Below are 16,165 nucleotides of genomic sequence, written 5' to 3'. Positions count from 1 at the left end.
TACAGGCGACATTTCCCGTGGGGCAATGGATAAATAATTATACTCCAAGAATGAGTGCTTACTGGTTCACTTGTCCCTTTACTGCAGTCTGGGGAGTCGAACAAAACGCCCATGATTTTTCACACACTTGAGGACATCTACCTCACATAATACTAATGATCCTCAGTCAGTCTTGAACTGAAATATTAGTTATAAAATATTGACCATTGTAGAGTATAGCCAACTGTAAGCTCTACTCGAGGTTTGTTTTATAAATACATGCACCCACAGCTCAAGTTTCACAGACTCAAACATGTGAAGTTCACCTCGTCATGTTTCTGCTTTGTATTCACAGCTTGTATCACGTTATAAAAATAAAACTACAAGTCCCAGGATGCAAAGCCGAAACATAAAACTAAATAAGAGAATTATACATCAAACTAGGGAGCTGGACAACTTTACCAATACTACAGGACTGAGTTCCAACTTGTATAACTTTATAACAATAAAACTAGACATCCCCGAATGAATATGTGTGCTGCACAGAACGTGTACTAACCAGCTCAGAGTGCATATAATGTAAAAATGTCAAAATAACTCTGGCAATTAATGTTCTTTTTGGAGCGAGAACGTACTTTTGTCAAGTGGAAGACTGGACTCCATAAAAGGTAGCGCCGAGGGTTAATGTGCATGCTTCAAAGAACGTGTGCTACGCAAATCACAAAGTGCATATGATGTAAAAATGTCCAAATGACTGGTGATTTATGTTCTTTCTAGAAAGAGAATTTACCTTTGTCTAGTGGAAGCTTGGAGTCATCACAAAGTAGCGCCAATGGTTAATATGCCTGCGGCAAAGAAGGTGTACTAAGCAGATCAGAATTCATAGAATGTAAAAACAATACCACAAATCTAGTTCGCGCTCTGAGCGCCATGGCAGCCAAGAGAATGTGCTTTTGTCTAGTGGAAGTTTGGAATTATCATAAGGTTGCACACAGGGTAAATGTGCCTGCTGCAAAGAATGTGTACTAGGCAAATCACAAAGTGCATGTAATGTAAAAATGTCAAAATAACTGGTGATTTATGTTCTTTCTGAAAATAAAACGTACTTTTGTCTAGTGGAAGCTTGGGGTCATCATACGGTAGTGCACAAGGTTAATATGCCTGCTGCAAAGAACATGTACTAAGCAGATCAGAGTGCACATAATGTAAAAACCATACTGCCAATCAAGTTTGCGCTCTGAGCCCTATGGCAGCCACGAAGCGCACACTAAAGAAAAAAATAGTTCTCCCACGCTGAAGTATATCAGCAATCATGCAATTATCCCTGTAACAGGGTTGGTGTTCAAGGCGGTAACCAAACTGCGCCAAGGCAGGACAAACGTAAAGCATTTACCAATGACATCAAGTGATTTTTGAAAAGATAGCCCACGAATGAATGAAAGTGATGGGTTTGAGGTGGGCGTGGATAAAAGCCCACAATACTTACAACAGTCAAAACGCCTGCACACCCAACCTAAAAGCACAGGTGCAGAGTTATTTCTCTTTAAATAACAATCCTAATGTCAGAACAAAGAAGTGAAATTTAGCACCCCCATATATGTCTGCTAAAGTTCCCGTTTATGTTGTCTTTCGATAATATGCTTTCTCCCACCTGGCAGCTGAAGTTCTTCCATTTCAATCACTGAACGCTTGTTCTCAAAGTGTTGAACAACGATCTGTTGAAGATCTGCAGGTACACCTTGTTTTGGAGCAGACTTTGCAAGAACATCGGAAATTTTCTTCTAAAATAAAGAAAAATAACACGGAATAACAAGCTTTGGCAATGCCAACAAGTATGGCTTTAAAGTAATGCTAATTGGTAATGTGAAGTAAATAGCATGGGAATAAATATTTCTGAGGAAAGAAAGAACTGTACAATACTATTGTATAGGTTAAAAGGTCATATAACAGTTGCACTGTCAAGCCAGACCTAAAAATCCATGCGGCCAGAGAAAAACAATATAAAGTATCTAGTTATTTAAGACGCTTTAATAGCATTGCACTATCGTGTGTTTGATCATGCAAGAGTAGCTTAGGCAGCTAGATAAGACAGAATTGGCAATGCCAACAAGTCTGGCTTTAAAGCATTGCTGTATAGGAATGTGAAAAATTACAAGTAAATAGCATGGGAATAAATATATATTTGTGTGGAAGCTAAGTACTGTAAAATAATATTGGCGTAGGCTAAAAGGTCAGAGACAGTTGCACTCTCAAGCCAGACCTAAAAATCCATGTAGGTTAATGACAATCCTCCTATCTGTGCTGTTGCCAGAGAAAACAGCATAAAGAAACTAGTTAACTAAGACGCTTTAATAGCCTGTCTGTGCCTTTGAAAATTCAACCTTAGGCAGCTGGATAAATAAACTAAATGATCACAGCTGGTGGGCAAGCACATTTTGTTGTAGAAACACAACCTTTGCCCAATCAAAACATGTACTCCTGACTTCCAACATGTGGGCAGAGCCAAAGCACCTCTCTAGTGACGTTCACATAATTGTCTGGCGACAGCTGCGATATTTAGCCAGACCACAAAAAGGTGGTCCAGCAAACATTATTAAGGAACTGATTTGCCATGCCATCATGCATTCATACTTATACAAACTGTCCTATCTAGTAAGCACTCTCCCGTCCTTACTGGACAAATAGCTGCTTGTAGGCTCTGTTGTTCAAAGTCCTATTCAGTCTTCAATGTACCTATCCCTCATCCCACTTTAGTACAACACTGAAGAGTAGCAATAGAAAATGTTATCCTGGTACGAGGTGAAGATGAAAGAAATGAAAGAAATTCAACTGCATCAGGGTTGACTAGAGGGACGGAAAAGAGGCCCCAGCACCAAAACAAAGGTGGCCCTCAGAAGCAAATCACTGCCAGGGTGAAAACAACCGTGAGATGCTGGTGTTTCAATTCAGACAACATCTGGCTTAACAGTTCAGGCTGGACCGTACCTACTGGAGCTGGATTAAGGCTAGTTTGCATATGGCAATCTGAGGTGACATAGTAGGTAAAGAAATTATGGACTGGGATGTTGCCGCGAGTAATTGTTAGTGGCTGAGATTAACTGAAGTATCTAACCCATCCCTTATTTTGTTTACTCCAGTGCAATGCCCCAAGTACATCAAGGATGCCCAGATGTGGGTCCAATATACACTGTGACAATGGAACCAAGCTACAGCCAACTGAAGAGCGCCAACTAGGGTGAAACTGGTCTTGGGTTGCTTGTCTTCCGGTGCTGAGTGGGGCTGGCCTAGCAGTTCTGAATGGACCGTTCCTGTTGGAACAGGATCAAAGACTATTTGCATATGGCTTTGTCTAACCTGATGTAGCCTTGGGGGCACAGGAATGATGGACTTGGATGCAGCCTGGGTAATTACCAGTGGCTGAGATTAATTCAAGCGTCCGATCCCTCACATTTTGTTTACTGAATGTACTGCGATTACAACTGGAAGTCTAAACCTGTCATGTTGGAAAAGACTCTTTTTTATATACTCAGAGGTCACCTCTAAATTGTGTCAAGTATGCCCAGGGCACACTACATATTCCGTTTAGTGTGCTCTCGCAGTCAAATAGACCCTAACAGCTTCTTCACTGCCTGAAAAGGCCTACATTTTTTTCTAATTTTTATTTCTTATCTCCACCTGAGAAAACACTAGAAAATGCTTCAAAAATGATTTCTTACTTAATTATGAAAACCTGATTTAATGGTGAAATAAGATTTTTGATAACTTAAGTGGAAGTAGTGGTATAAACATGCACTTTGGGCTGCCTGAGCTAAAACAGGCCTGAAACCAGTTTTTGACACTCAGCCGCTCCAGAGATGCAAACTATGCCCTTGGCTGAGAGAGTAAACAACTCTGGCCCAGGGGATGTTAGCTTGCTTCTGAGCACAGGAAATTCCAATGGGTGTCAACCACTGACCACTTAGGAGGATTAGCTATCTGGGAAGGGACTGGAATAGCTGGCAGAACAGAAGGGAGCTTTAGCACTACTGCTCATCTTGAGATGCAGGGAGGGCTTCTATTCACTCCAAGGAGCCTTCTAGACAGCAAGGCTCCAGGTATAGCAGAGAAAAGAACTACTTTGGACCCTGACAGGTGAGAGGAGAGCTCATGTAAATGAGGTGTGTCAAAGGAACTGAAGACCTGCTTGCCTGGCAGCAGAAGAGTTCTGCCATATTGAAATAAAAGCTCAGGGTGCTTTCACAGTAAGGCAAAAGAGGAAGTGCTGGAAAGGGAGATAGCAAACTGCAATAACAGTTATAACTGGGTGGTAGAATGTCTCCATTCACTGGCTAGTGCAGAAGATAAACCTGGCACCTCAACCACCATGTCTTCAGAACATACCTGGAAAGACTCCATCTAAAGAAGGACTTTCTGAAGAAGACTTCTGACTTGTGCTAGCAGAAGAAAACTCACTTAAGGACTCCTGAATCCTGTTGGCACCGAGGAGCTAAAATGGCTTTTCAGGGGTACAATGGTGGGCCTCATCAGAAAGACTCCTGACTCCAAAAGTGTTCGGCTGATCACAGAGGACTGAATCCTGCAGGAGACCTAGCTGTAGACTTACCTGGTGTCTAGAACCCTGCTCCAAGGATCTAGAAGATGCATGACTGACCACAAAGAACTTTCCTAGCATTGGGAGAAAAGTAGGGTTTAGTTGTTTTTTTCCACCTCCAGAGGATCAGGTCAAGGAGTTGAGACTTGCCCATGGTAGTCAAAACCAAGGTGGACATGAAAACCAGCTTTGTCCCACTCTGAGCTTTTTGCTGCACTAATAACTGTTTCGACAGCACCTTGTGGTGAAGGTTTCCTGCCTCGTGGCACACTGCCTGGGAGCAGCTTTCCAGTCTTAACCCACCAAAGTTTTTTTTACTTTAAAAAATTTGAAGGTAAAACTATGGTGAGGGGGCAATCTATCTGACCCACGAAGTAACCCTGGCAACTAGAAAATCCAAGTCTGTCCTGATCAGAGCTTTTGGCATCAAAACCAATAGCTTCAGTGAAAGCTCAACAGCAACGTAACCAACCTCAGGGCATTCTCACCAGCCACTGTCTTAAAGGCTGACATACTGGAATTGTGACTTTCATTTCAGAGACTAATTCCAAAGGTGAAAACTTTGACTCAGAGGACTTGCATGGTTTATCCAACTTTCGGTCCATTGCGGTCGGCCTAAAATCACATGTACATTACAGTCAACAGAGATTAACATAAACAAACTGTCACTCGCTCCCTCATAACCAACAAATTATACTGTGGGAACACCCCCTTCTCCAGGATCTCAAAGCACCTCACTGGAAGACTACAAACCATCCAGAACTCAGCAACCAAACTCACCCTCAACCTATCACACAGAACTCACATCACACTACATCTCAGGGAACTACTGTGGCTCAGGCCCCACTTACCTGAACAGTCTCATCTCCTTCCACCAACCACCCAAACACCTCTGCTTCACAGGACTACTACTGGCAAACATCAAACGCATACACAGAACCAGATCAGGAGGATAGGCGTTCTCATATATCACTCCTAAAGTGTGAAATGACCTTCAACTCCATAAATCAGGCACCTTTTTCCCGCTGTGGAGGACACGTTTGCCGGCCCAGAACCATGGGCACCAGCCGGCAAAGGGACTAGAGCCGCTCAACATCAGCTGTGGATGTGCCACCGGGCGCATAAATCTGATACCTTTCTACCGCTGCGCAGGACACATTTGTTGGCCCAGGACCACAGGCTTCAGCCTGCAAAGCGGCAGGGACTGCTCAACATCAGCTGTGGGTGCACCAAGGGTCACACAAATCAGACACCTTTCTCCCAATGCATAGGATACGTTTGCTGGCCCAGGACCACGGGCCCCAGCCTGCAAAGCGGCAGGAGCTGCTCAACATCAGCTGTGGGTGTGTCACCAGGTGCATAAATCAAATGCCCTTCTACCACTGCGCAAGACATGTTTGCCGGCCCAGGACCAGGGGCTTCAGCCCGCAAAGCGACAGGTGCCGCTCAACATCAGCTGTGGTTGGGCACCAGGCGCATAAATCAGACACCTTACTCTGACTGCGCTGCACATGCCCGGGCAAAGCCTGGGCCAGGGGCAGGCCCATCCACGCCCATCGGAGCCCAAAGAAGGCTGGGCTGCGCCATCCCCCTTGGCTCCTGCTTGTACTGTGTCAGTTTTTGAGCACCTCTCTTTTTCTCTTTTCTTTTTGTAGTTGCCTATAGCATTTGTACTGGTTAAGGCTGTCTGCCTTTATTTGACAAGCCTGGCCTTGGTCTTTAGTATCTCACTAGGGGACCCACAATGGTCAAATGTAAGCAAGGCTCAACTCAGGAAGGGACTGCAGGAAAGAAAGGAGACACTTTGGGTGGTTTTATTGAAAAGGCGGTGGGCCTTCTCAACAAAGAAATCTTACTGGCTGAGAGATGACTTTAGGCTGTTTTGATCCAGCTGGAGGCAGATTCACCTCCCGACCCTTTGGTGGGTATTTGTGGGGCCTCTGTGCAAGTCTTACCCCCTCCAGGAGCAACAAGATGCCCACTTGTCGATGCCAAAGGCGAAGCAGGAAAAAGGTCTGACTCAAAAGATATTTGGTATACCCCCGAAAGAACTGAAATGCCACTGCCCTGTTGGATTTAGCTACTTTTAGCACCCTTCTCTCCAAGGACAATTTTGAGAGTACGCAAAGACAATTGGGCAAAGAAATTGTGGATATTTTAGAATCCAAATAAACAGGTGTGTTTGATCGCTGGGGCCCATAGAGAGTAAACTTGTTGACTTTGCCTGTGCCGGGTGTTGTAATTGGGGAAACGGAGGGGGAAGGGAGGTTGAGGGATATAAATACTGATGTGCCGGAACCTTTTGCCCAGATAGCCTTGTTCCGACCTGTGTATTGCAGCCCGGCTTGGTTGTGTCGGCTGAGAAGGGCCAGTCACATTGAAAACCGATTAATAAGCCTACCTACCCTGCCGCATCTGCACCTCAGCCAGGGATTTGCAGGATGAAGGCCCGTGGAGCTTGCCTTTGAGGGGCTCTGCTGTGGAATCTGTCCCATCTGTTTGCAACCTAGTTAGCTCTAGTGAAGCTACCAGGCAGCCGTTTGCCCACTCTTCCAGGCGTGACTTTCTGCTGGCGGCCAGAACGTACATGGCCACATTAGCAGACGTCCCCAAATTGCAACCGGGTGTTGGTGAATCTACTGTTGGACTGATTAACAAAGTAGCCCATTGGGTTAAGAAGAATACCACGTTACCTGGTTGTCTTCCATCTGAGATACCCATGGCTCGGCGGGTGGAGTGGGTGGGGGATATGTGGAAGGAATTTGGCGGGGATTGTATTATTGTCTCGTTCAGGAAGCCCAGTTGGGCTAAATTCCATGGTGAGCACTCAGGCTCAGCCTTCTTACCCCAAAGCAAGATTCATGTTTTTCCATTAGGCTATTTTAATAGGGGTGTTGCCAGCAGAGTGAATTCCCTCTCTCGTACTCTGCCGGTGCCTGATCGTGTTGTCCGGTTTCTAATCGCTACTCCTCGCTGGGTAATTTGGATGCGATTGATTGACTTAGTTCTTGCCTTGTTCAAAGCACCTGTTCCCGTAGGGAGTCTGATGACTCTCCTATTATTTCCTCCTCCCTGTTTGTAAAATCAGCCCACTCCAGCCCTACAGGTATAGCGGTACCCAGTGAGTATGATTTGCGTTTAGAAAATCGTAGGAATGGTGGGGTTAGGATTATTTCGTGGAACGTGGCAGGTCTCCCTGATAAATTGGTATTTGACAATTGGGTTTCTCACATAAAGAATTATGACATTATTGTTCCAGGAGGCATGGGCCGTTGAGGAAATCGCTGTGGATAGTTATTTTTCCCATACTGTTCCTGCTGTTTGCTCTGTCTCTGGCACCTTAGCTCTTGGTTTAAAGTTACTTTAGAATGCAAATCCTGTGTGACAGCCATCTTATTCAAGCCTATTGGTTTGTGCTTATTGATCGTAAACTTTTATCATTCTTTTATAATGGTTAATGGTTATTTTAATTCCAGCCACATCGACAATCTTAAAATGTTGTCCGGCTTCATTTAAGGCTTGGAAGACTCGTTAGCACCCTTACATCAGGATTATAATATTATTTTAGGAGGGGACTTTAACATTACATTCGGGGGCCTATGCAGCCGGTTAGTGAACAGTGCATGTTTGAGTGTTTATCCATTGGTTTGTTATGCCACCTCAGGAGTTGGGAGGGCCAGGCTCTCTTTCAGTTTGTTAGCCTGCATCACTTTATGAACCTGCCTGAAGTTTTCGATCCCCCATATCATTCTAAAGCTACGTTTGAAAGGGAGAAAGTGCTTCAGTAATTGATTATGTTTTTACTTTTTTTTAATTTTGGGCTTGGGTTAACGATGCCAAAATTGAGACGAGTGCCCATAGTGGTCACAACCCCTTATGTGTGGAGCACTTTATTCCTAGGAGGGCAGGTGGCAGTTTGTTACTGCCTGAGCAGTCCCTTACAACTAAAACTCAGGGGCTTTGCCTGGTATGGAGAAACGTGGATATGGTTTCCATTCTAAAGCAGCTTTGCTCGAGTTACCTTCACCTGATACTTGCCTTTCTGCAGGGTCCCGATTCGCCTTTTGACGTGTCTTTCTATTTTAGGGAGCTAGGTCTAGCTATTACCGGCTTATGGACCAAATCTGGAAAATCAAAGCCTGATGGCGGTAAATAGTTCAATCGAGCATGCAGGGAGGCGTCTACAAATTTGCATGCTGCCATTAGGTTAGTTCCTCAGGATGCGATAAAGGTGTGCCACAGCGGGAAGGCATATGGAAATGCGATCAGGGCCAGGCAGAGAGTGTTACAGGAGGAGTCCTGGGGTAATATTGTGAGGGCTTGAAGGTTAAGCAACACTAGAGCCTTTTGGTAGGCCATAAGGGACATCAAGAAGGTTGGGGTTAAATCTAATTCTGTTATTACTACTGTTGGTCAGGAAGCATGGGTAAAGCATTTTAAAGGAGTTTAGTGTTGTTCTAACATCTGTGTGGTTCCCGAGGAGGAGGTGGCCTTTCCCTTATTATTAGAATTTTCAGGGGATGAAGTCATGGAGCCGATCTATAAAAGTCCATCGGGTAAGGCCCTGGGCCTAGACGGGGTACTGATAGATTTATATAAATCTGCCCCTCATTTCTGGGCCCCATTACTCTGTAATTGCTTTAATGCCCTTTGTAAGACTGGCCTTCCCCATTCATGGCATTCTGCCATTATCGGTTTAGTTTTTAAAAAGAGTAATCCTCAGTCTCCTTCATGCTATCACCCTATCTCACTTCTGGACTCTGCTGTGAAACTGGAGGGCAGAATCGTTTTGACTCTTCTTCAGGAACGGGTGTGTGCCGATGGTGTTCTGTTGGACAATCCCGGGAGGAGCTAGGCATGGTGGAGCAATGGCTAAATATTCATCTTTTGATCTGTAAATATATTATTGCTAGGCAGGGCTCTGTGTGCCTGGCCTTTATGGATCAGTATTGCGCCTTTGAAGGGGTGTTCTGTGGTCTAAGCTTTGGGAAATCCTGACTACTCTTGGATCGATCAAGATCTGGTTCACTTTTTAAGAACCCTTCACTATGACCTCTCAGCTTGAGTGGGGTACAGTCCTCAGGGTGAAAGGACAGAGAGCTTCAGCAGTGTCCGTGGTGTTTGCCAGGGGTGCGTCTTAGCTCTGTTGCTATTTTTAATATATATTAATGTTCTAAGCCACGTTTTGTCCGCAATAGTCTCTGACACCCCTAGGATAGCCGGGAAAAAAGTTCCTGTTTTGCTTTATGCAGATGACGCCGTAATGTTCTTAAGTTTTTATTTGATTAATTTGTAGTTTTGGGGGGTTCCTGCTAAAACCTTTATTATGACATGTAATCTGAAGCGGCCAAAGATGAGGGGCATCAGTTTGCAAGGACAAGACGTGGCACTCACCCAGGAATTTCCATATCTCTGGATGGTTTTTGACTCTAAGGGGAGGTGGGGTCCCATAGTTTTAGTGGATAGGTGTAAGCTTTCAGGCTGTTCAGTATGACTTTCGCGTAGCCAGAGGTATTGGAAATAAACGTGGCTCCCCTTTTGTAGGTTTATAGAAGGAAATGCCTCCCAATTTTGCTTTAAGGCACAGGCCTTTGGGGTGCAAAATAGAGCACTGAGGAGATTCTTGGGTGTTCCACCCACTCGCTCCACCTATATTATGCACCAAGAATTAGGTTTGGAGTATGTGGAGAATTCCATCTGTCTTGCCCCGAGATTCTGTGGTGCCCAACATGGACCAACCCTCATGTTGCCTTCAACAGGGATATTATCCGGGATTGTTAAGCATGTGATAGAGGGCTCAATATTTCTTGGTTCAATCATGTGAAGTCCTTGCTTGTTGAACGTTGTTCCACATTTCTTTAATAATCTGGAAACCCTGTCTAAGCAGGGAGTTGCCCAGGTTAAACTTGTGTTTATGACAAACTGGCTGAATCTCAGAGCCGTGAAGGAATTTTACAAACCTTGTATCAGAGCCTATAGCGCCCTAAATGACACTTGTGGACCGGCTGCATATTTAGGGTGGGTTGATTCCTCTAGGGAATGATTACAACGCGGTTCTGACGGGGTTTTATAAGATGCCATCTGAACTTTCGACTGGGACAGTTCGATGCAGCTTGATTTATGACATAGCCGCGCAACGAGGTTGTGTCACAAACTCTGCTTCATTTTGGGTTTTTTTGCAAATTTTATCGGGACCTGACCAGTCTCTATTTAATTCCCATTATCAAGAAGCAAGATATCCGCTCCTCCTTGCATGCTTCGGAGTTTCTCCAGTCTTTACAGTGCCCAACTATTTGTGTAAACCTATGTTCTTTTTTGAAAGAGACCATAAAGAGAAGATAGTTTAGAGTTTTTTTTACTGGTGCTTACTTGTTTAATCTGTTTTAGTTGTATTTCGTTTTTATACTATACAGAAGTGTGCTGAATGTTTTAATTGATGTACTTTTATGGCCACTGTTGTTTCCGAAATAAAGTTCTAAACTAACTAAACTGACCTCCAACTCCATATCCTCTCCTTTTCTTGAATTTTACCAGAAGCTGAAGGCCTGGCTTTTCAATTAATCAACCTACCACAGGCAGGGCTAAGCGCACTCACATGCTCAGCACCAGGATATACTTGCGGGTGATAATGCGCTTTACAAATACACATAATATAACACAACCTATTTTATTGGTGTATGTGTATTTTTATTCATTAAATGTTCTATTTTTTTAAAACTGGCCAGGACATTTTATTGCTGTGGCATGTAAGTCCATGTGGTAAAAATGTTTCTGTTACACCCTCGTAATCCCAAGCATAATTTTAAAAAAAATATCTCTCCTGATAGTTGCACCAATACCCAATTAATAGCAAGCTCACTTCACCTATGGAGCTTGCCAAGGAGGTGGACCTCTAGGTCAGCATAGGTATGTCTAAGAAGGTATCTGTGATGAATCACCAAAAGAGTGGACAGGAGTTCTCAAAATGTCCCCCAAAACAGTTCCCAGGGGATGTAGAAAGGAGGAAGTTGAACTATTACATATGTTCTGGTCTTGCCCACAGCTCAGCTCCTACTGGAAACATATTACAGACACACTCACTGACCTCATCGATAGGGAGGTCCCAAGCACCCCACAGCATTGTTTGCTTCTCTGGTTCCCACAGACATCGAAAAACAAGGCAACAAGCAGGTTCCAAGATTTGTTTTTTCTGCTAGCAAAGCAGAAAATAACATGTAACTGGAAAGCTCAATTGGGGCCCAGAATGAGGGAGGGAGCTTGAGAAGTGGGAAGTTTATGACGAAGCGGTCCTGCTGCAAGAGGCCAAAAGGGGGCAAGGTTCCATGGAAGTGTCTCAGGCATGGGAAGCATTGCTCCGGGAATGCAGACTGAACCTGTGCTTGGGTAAGTACTTCCACTCTTGGGGATTCTTGATTCACTAGAAATGGTGATGTACTCACTGATCTTGTGATAATGCATAGTGAATGACTACAAAGACTATTGACTTTGCCAAGGGGAACTGGCCACAATGGCCCGCTCCAGAACTGTTCAATGGAATGCAATGAAGGAGGGGGACACGTTGGGAGGGAAGTTGAACAGGGATTATATTTTGTGGAACTGTCTACTGTACCAGCATTGATGTTTGCATATGTCTGCTTGAATTGCATTGATTGTTGAAGGCTTCCACTTGATTATTTATGAAACCCTCAATAAAATTTGTTTACAAAAAAACTGTTCCCAAGGGAAGGATTCACAGTCCCAACCTGACTAAAAGAAGAGTGATTTCCTTAAAAAATTCTCAGGGAAGTTTTCCCCCAAATGCTATGTGTGCTTCAGATAACGGCACGTCAATTGGGATGCCAAATTACCAAAAGGGTGTAGCCTTCCACTGTGGGCAGACAATGGGATGGCTAGTGTAATGCTTGAGGAGGAGGCTGTCCCAGTTAGTAGAGGGGGTAGTATAGAGTTTACCCTAGTGTCCATGGGTGTCAAAGAGGTCGTGCCAAAGGCCCACAAGCCTAACAATATTTCAAAGTAGAGGCAATGGGTCACCATCAATAGGCAGTGGGAGGATGCTCTGAGGGACAAAGGAGCCAGTCTGACTACTTTTAGGTGCCATCTGTGGTCGTCAGAGCATACAATCTGTAATGTATTCCACCAGGCTGTTGTAGTGGACAATCATGAGAGTCACTATCCTGTGGCTCTGGTTCCCTTTGAATGGGGGTGCTGGGGTCTCAGGTTCCTTAAGGGTAGCTGTGAGACCAGCAATGCCTGTGGATTGTCTGCTCGGGAATGAGATGGAACACACCATCTGGAAAGGGATGGAACTCCGGTCCTACCTAGAAATGTTAGGATTGCCCGAGTTGGTGTTTCTGACCACATTGTCAATGGCAGCCCGAGATGGAAGTCAAGAGGACTTGGAGTCTGGAAAATGTCCTAGGTATCTGCCAAGAAGTGGAAAGACAGAGGGGCATGGGAAACCCACTCGTAAGACTCCCACGGTCTGGGAGAAGGCTACTGCTGCCCACGGAGATCTAGTTGAGGTTGGCTGGTGAGCTGAAGGGGGTCACCCAGGGAGGAGTTCTAAAAGGCCCAGAAGGAAAGCTCTACTCTTGAGGGCATAAGGCGGCAGGTCCAGACCCAGGAGGCTGGTAATCACCTGATTATTGAGAAAATGATTCCATGTATAGTGAGCCTAAGGTCCCTGAGCCTGGTGCAACCCACATGTTGGTGGTCCCTGAGTGCTACAAGGCCTTCCTACTCTATCGGGCTCATGATGTTCACCTGGCGGACATCTGGGGCAGGACAAGACCTCAGACAGGCTTGTCACCAACTTTTACTGGCCATAGATGAAAGTGACCCTACTCATTCTACAGGGTATTTCCTACCATCCAGGCCAGTGGGAAGTCAGGAGGTTCCCCTTCCTGTTGCTGGCACCCCCTTTAAGGGGTGAAGAGCGACGTAATTAGATCCCAGCACCTGAAGACTGCCCTAATCAACAGGTTCAACCTGGTCTTGGTGGACCGTGCTACTTGCAGGCCATTTGTCTGAAAATGGTGACTGCACCTGCAGTAGCCAGGGCCCTGATGGGGATCTTTAACTGGGTGGGGTTCTCCAAAGAAGTGGTATTCAACAGGGGCACTAGCATACATGAAGTCAATAAGGGACAAGCGAGGAGTAACATACCAGTTATCCGCACCCTATCAACCCCAGATCAATGGACTTGTTGAAAGATTCAACAAGACCCTTAAAGCTACGATCATGGACCTGTCAGAACCCTTGAGGCTGAAGTGGGATGTCTTCTTGCCATGCCTGTTGTGTGCATAAATGGAGGTACCACAAAAAGGAGTTGGGTTCAGTCCATTTGAGCTCCTGTATGGCCACCCTGTCAGAGGGCCTCTCAGCCTTGTGAAGGATGGGTGGGAGCAAACTCCCAGCCCCCCTCCCCCCAACCGGGATGTAGTTAGCTATATGTTGGCCCTTCAGACTCGGATGAAGTGCTTCTGGAAGAAGGGCACTGGAAATCTGGAAGCCAGCCAAGTGTTAATGAAACTCTGGCATGACCAGAAGGCCACTCTAGTTAAGTTCCAGAAAGTATGGGTTATAGAGCCAGTGAAGCCACGGCCCTATGAGATGATGGAGCGCAAGGAGGATGTCACCTACCTAATAGACCTCAAGATGCCCAGGAACCACCTAAAAGTCCTGCATGTTAACTGCCTCAAGCCCACTATGAGAGGTCCAAAGACACCATGCTCCTAGTGACGCATGATGGAGTGAAGGGGGACAGTGAACCTTGCCCTGACCTCCTATTTTCCAAGGTGCAGGGTGGGTCAGTAGAAGGTGTCAACCTCTTCCCTACACTGAACACAGAACAAGAAAGGGACAATAGCCACTTGCTGAAGCAGTTTGCCTCCTTGTTCTCATTGACCCCCTGGGGTCACCCATCCATGTACCCATGACACTGATACAGGGAAAAGGATGCCTGTAAAGAACAAGTTACTTACCTTAGATAACGTCTTATCTGATAGAGACTTCACCGAGCTGCAGATACCATACCTTAGAATGTTCTCCAGGCATCAGACTTGATACAGAAGATTTTTAAGCAATACCTCTGTGCACCAGTAGGTGAGTCATTCGGCTCTGCATCAGCATCGTCTGCTCCGGAAGTGGTGTGCGTGGTATGAATATAGGTGCCACCTTTGTGGACTGATGTCAGTTACTTTCTCGACTTTCTGCACCTGAAGCGAGGGGGCATAATGGGAAGTGACCATTGGTGTACAAGTTAAGGTCCTGCGAAGGGTGTTGCTTACACCGTAAATGGTTTGCAGAGTGGAGAGGATGAGCGGGCCGGTAAGGAATCTGAGGCTAGATAGTCTTTCTACCAGATAAGGCATTACCGAAGGTAATTAACTTGTTCATCTAACAGAGACTTCTAGTTGCAGATTCCTTACCTTAGAATTAGATACCCAAGCAATAGCTCCCCAGTGGTGGGTCTGTGAAGCCAACTAAATCAACGTCCTGCAGGACCGAACAAGTGAAGTTTCCGAAACAACAGACCTGACTGCCCAGGCAGTAGTGCTTGGTGCACATATGCAGAAATGTGCACGTTGCTGTCTGACAGAAGTCCAGGACAGGCACGTTGCTCACTACCCTCAGGTGGTTGCTTCCTGGCAAATCTGTAGCAGATCTTAATGCATAAAACGATCCATCTCAAGATGGTGCGTTTCTGCATAGCCTTTCCCTTTTTTAGCTGATACATAGTACACAAAGAGTTGATCATTCTCCCAGAACTCTCTTTGTGTGGTCACAACAATGCTCTTTTTGGGTCCAGACAGTGGAGTCTCTCCTCCTCTTTGGAGGGATGAGGCAGAGCAAAAAAGGTAGGCAGGGTGATGCTCTGACCTACATGGATGGGAGTCACAACCTTCAGAAGGAAGGAGGCACACATCTGGAGAATTAGTTTGGCTGGGTGGAAGGTGGTATAAGGAAGGTGCACCGAAAGTGCCTGCAATTAGCTGACACTCTTGGCCAATGCTATGACCACTAAAAAGGCAGTTTTAATGGTCAATAGTCTAATAAGGCAATTGAGCATACGCTCAAACGGTGCGCACATCAAAAGGCTAAGGACAAGGTCATGATGAATGGTGTGGGGGGAAATATATGATGCAGGCCTTTAAGGAACCTAGCCACAACATGTGATTAAAGAAGGTGGGTTCAGCAACCACAAAAATGCCAGAATGGCAGAGAGATAACATATAACTGTGCTGAGAGTAGAGCCCTGATGGGGCAAACATAGAGGAAACAAAAGAAACTTGGATAAAGGTGCAGAAAGAGGGTCAGCATTATGGGAAGCACACCATGACACAAACTTATTCCAATGGCAGGCGTGCACTGACCTGGTAGAGGGAGGGTTGGCTGCCAGATTAACATCACATACTTTGGAAGGAAGGTTGAAAGCTGTCCACTGTCACTGCTTAATCTCCATTAATGAAGGTGGAGGGTGCGCAGGTTCAGATGCAGAACCCTCCTTTGTGGATGTGGCAGAAGATCCTATTGAAGAGGAAGTCTGATTGGAGGGCTGATGGTCATGCTCAAAAGCTCAGGATACCAGACACT

General features: G+C 45.4%; 1 protein-coding gene across 2 annotated transcripts in view; it reads right to left on the bottom strand.

Moving 5' to 3' along the window:
* Window positions 1-16,165, bottom strand: part of CMSS1 (cms1 ribosomal small subunit homolog) — a 1,251,672-nt gene that overhangs the window by 77,472 nt on the left and 1,158,035 nt on the right. For both annotated transcript variants that reach the window (XM_069204876.1, XM_069204877.1), the window contains one exon: window positions 1,631-1,760. In XM_069204876.1, coding sequence (XP_069060977.1) covers window positions 1,631-1,760 — 130 coding nt within the window. The remainder of the gene's footprint in view (window positions 1-1,630; window positions 1,761-16,165) is intronic.

This window comes from Pleurodeles waltl, chromosome 8 (assembly GCF_031143425.1).
Source record: "Pleurodeles waltl isolate 20211129_DDA chromosome 8, aPleWal1.hap1.20221129, whole genome shotgun sequence".
NCBI classification, from domain to species: Eukaryota; Metazoa; Chordata; class Amphibia; order Caudata; family Salamandridae; genus Pleurodeles; species Pleurodeles waltl.
The sequence above is the reverse complement of the archived record's forward strand: the minus strand, read 5'-3'. Positions and strand labels throughout refer to the sequence as shown.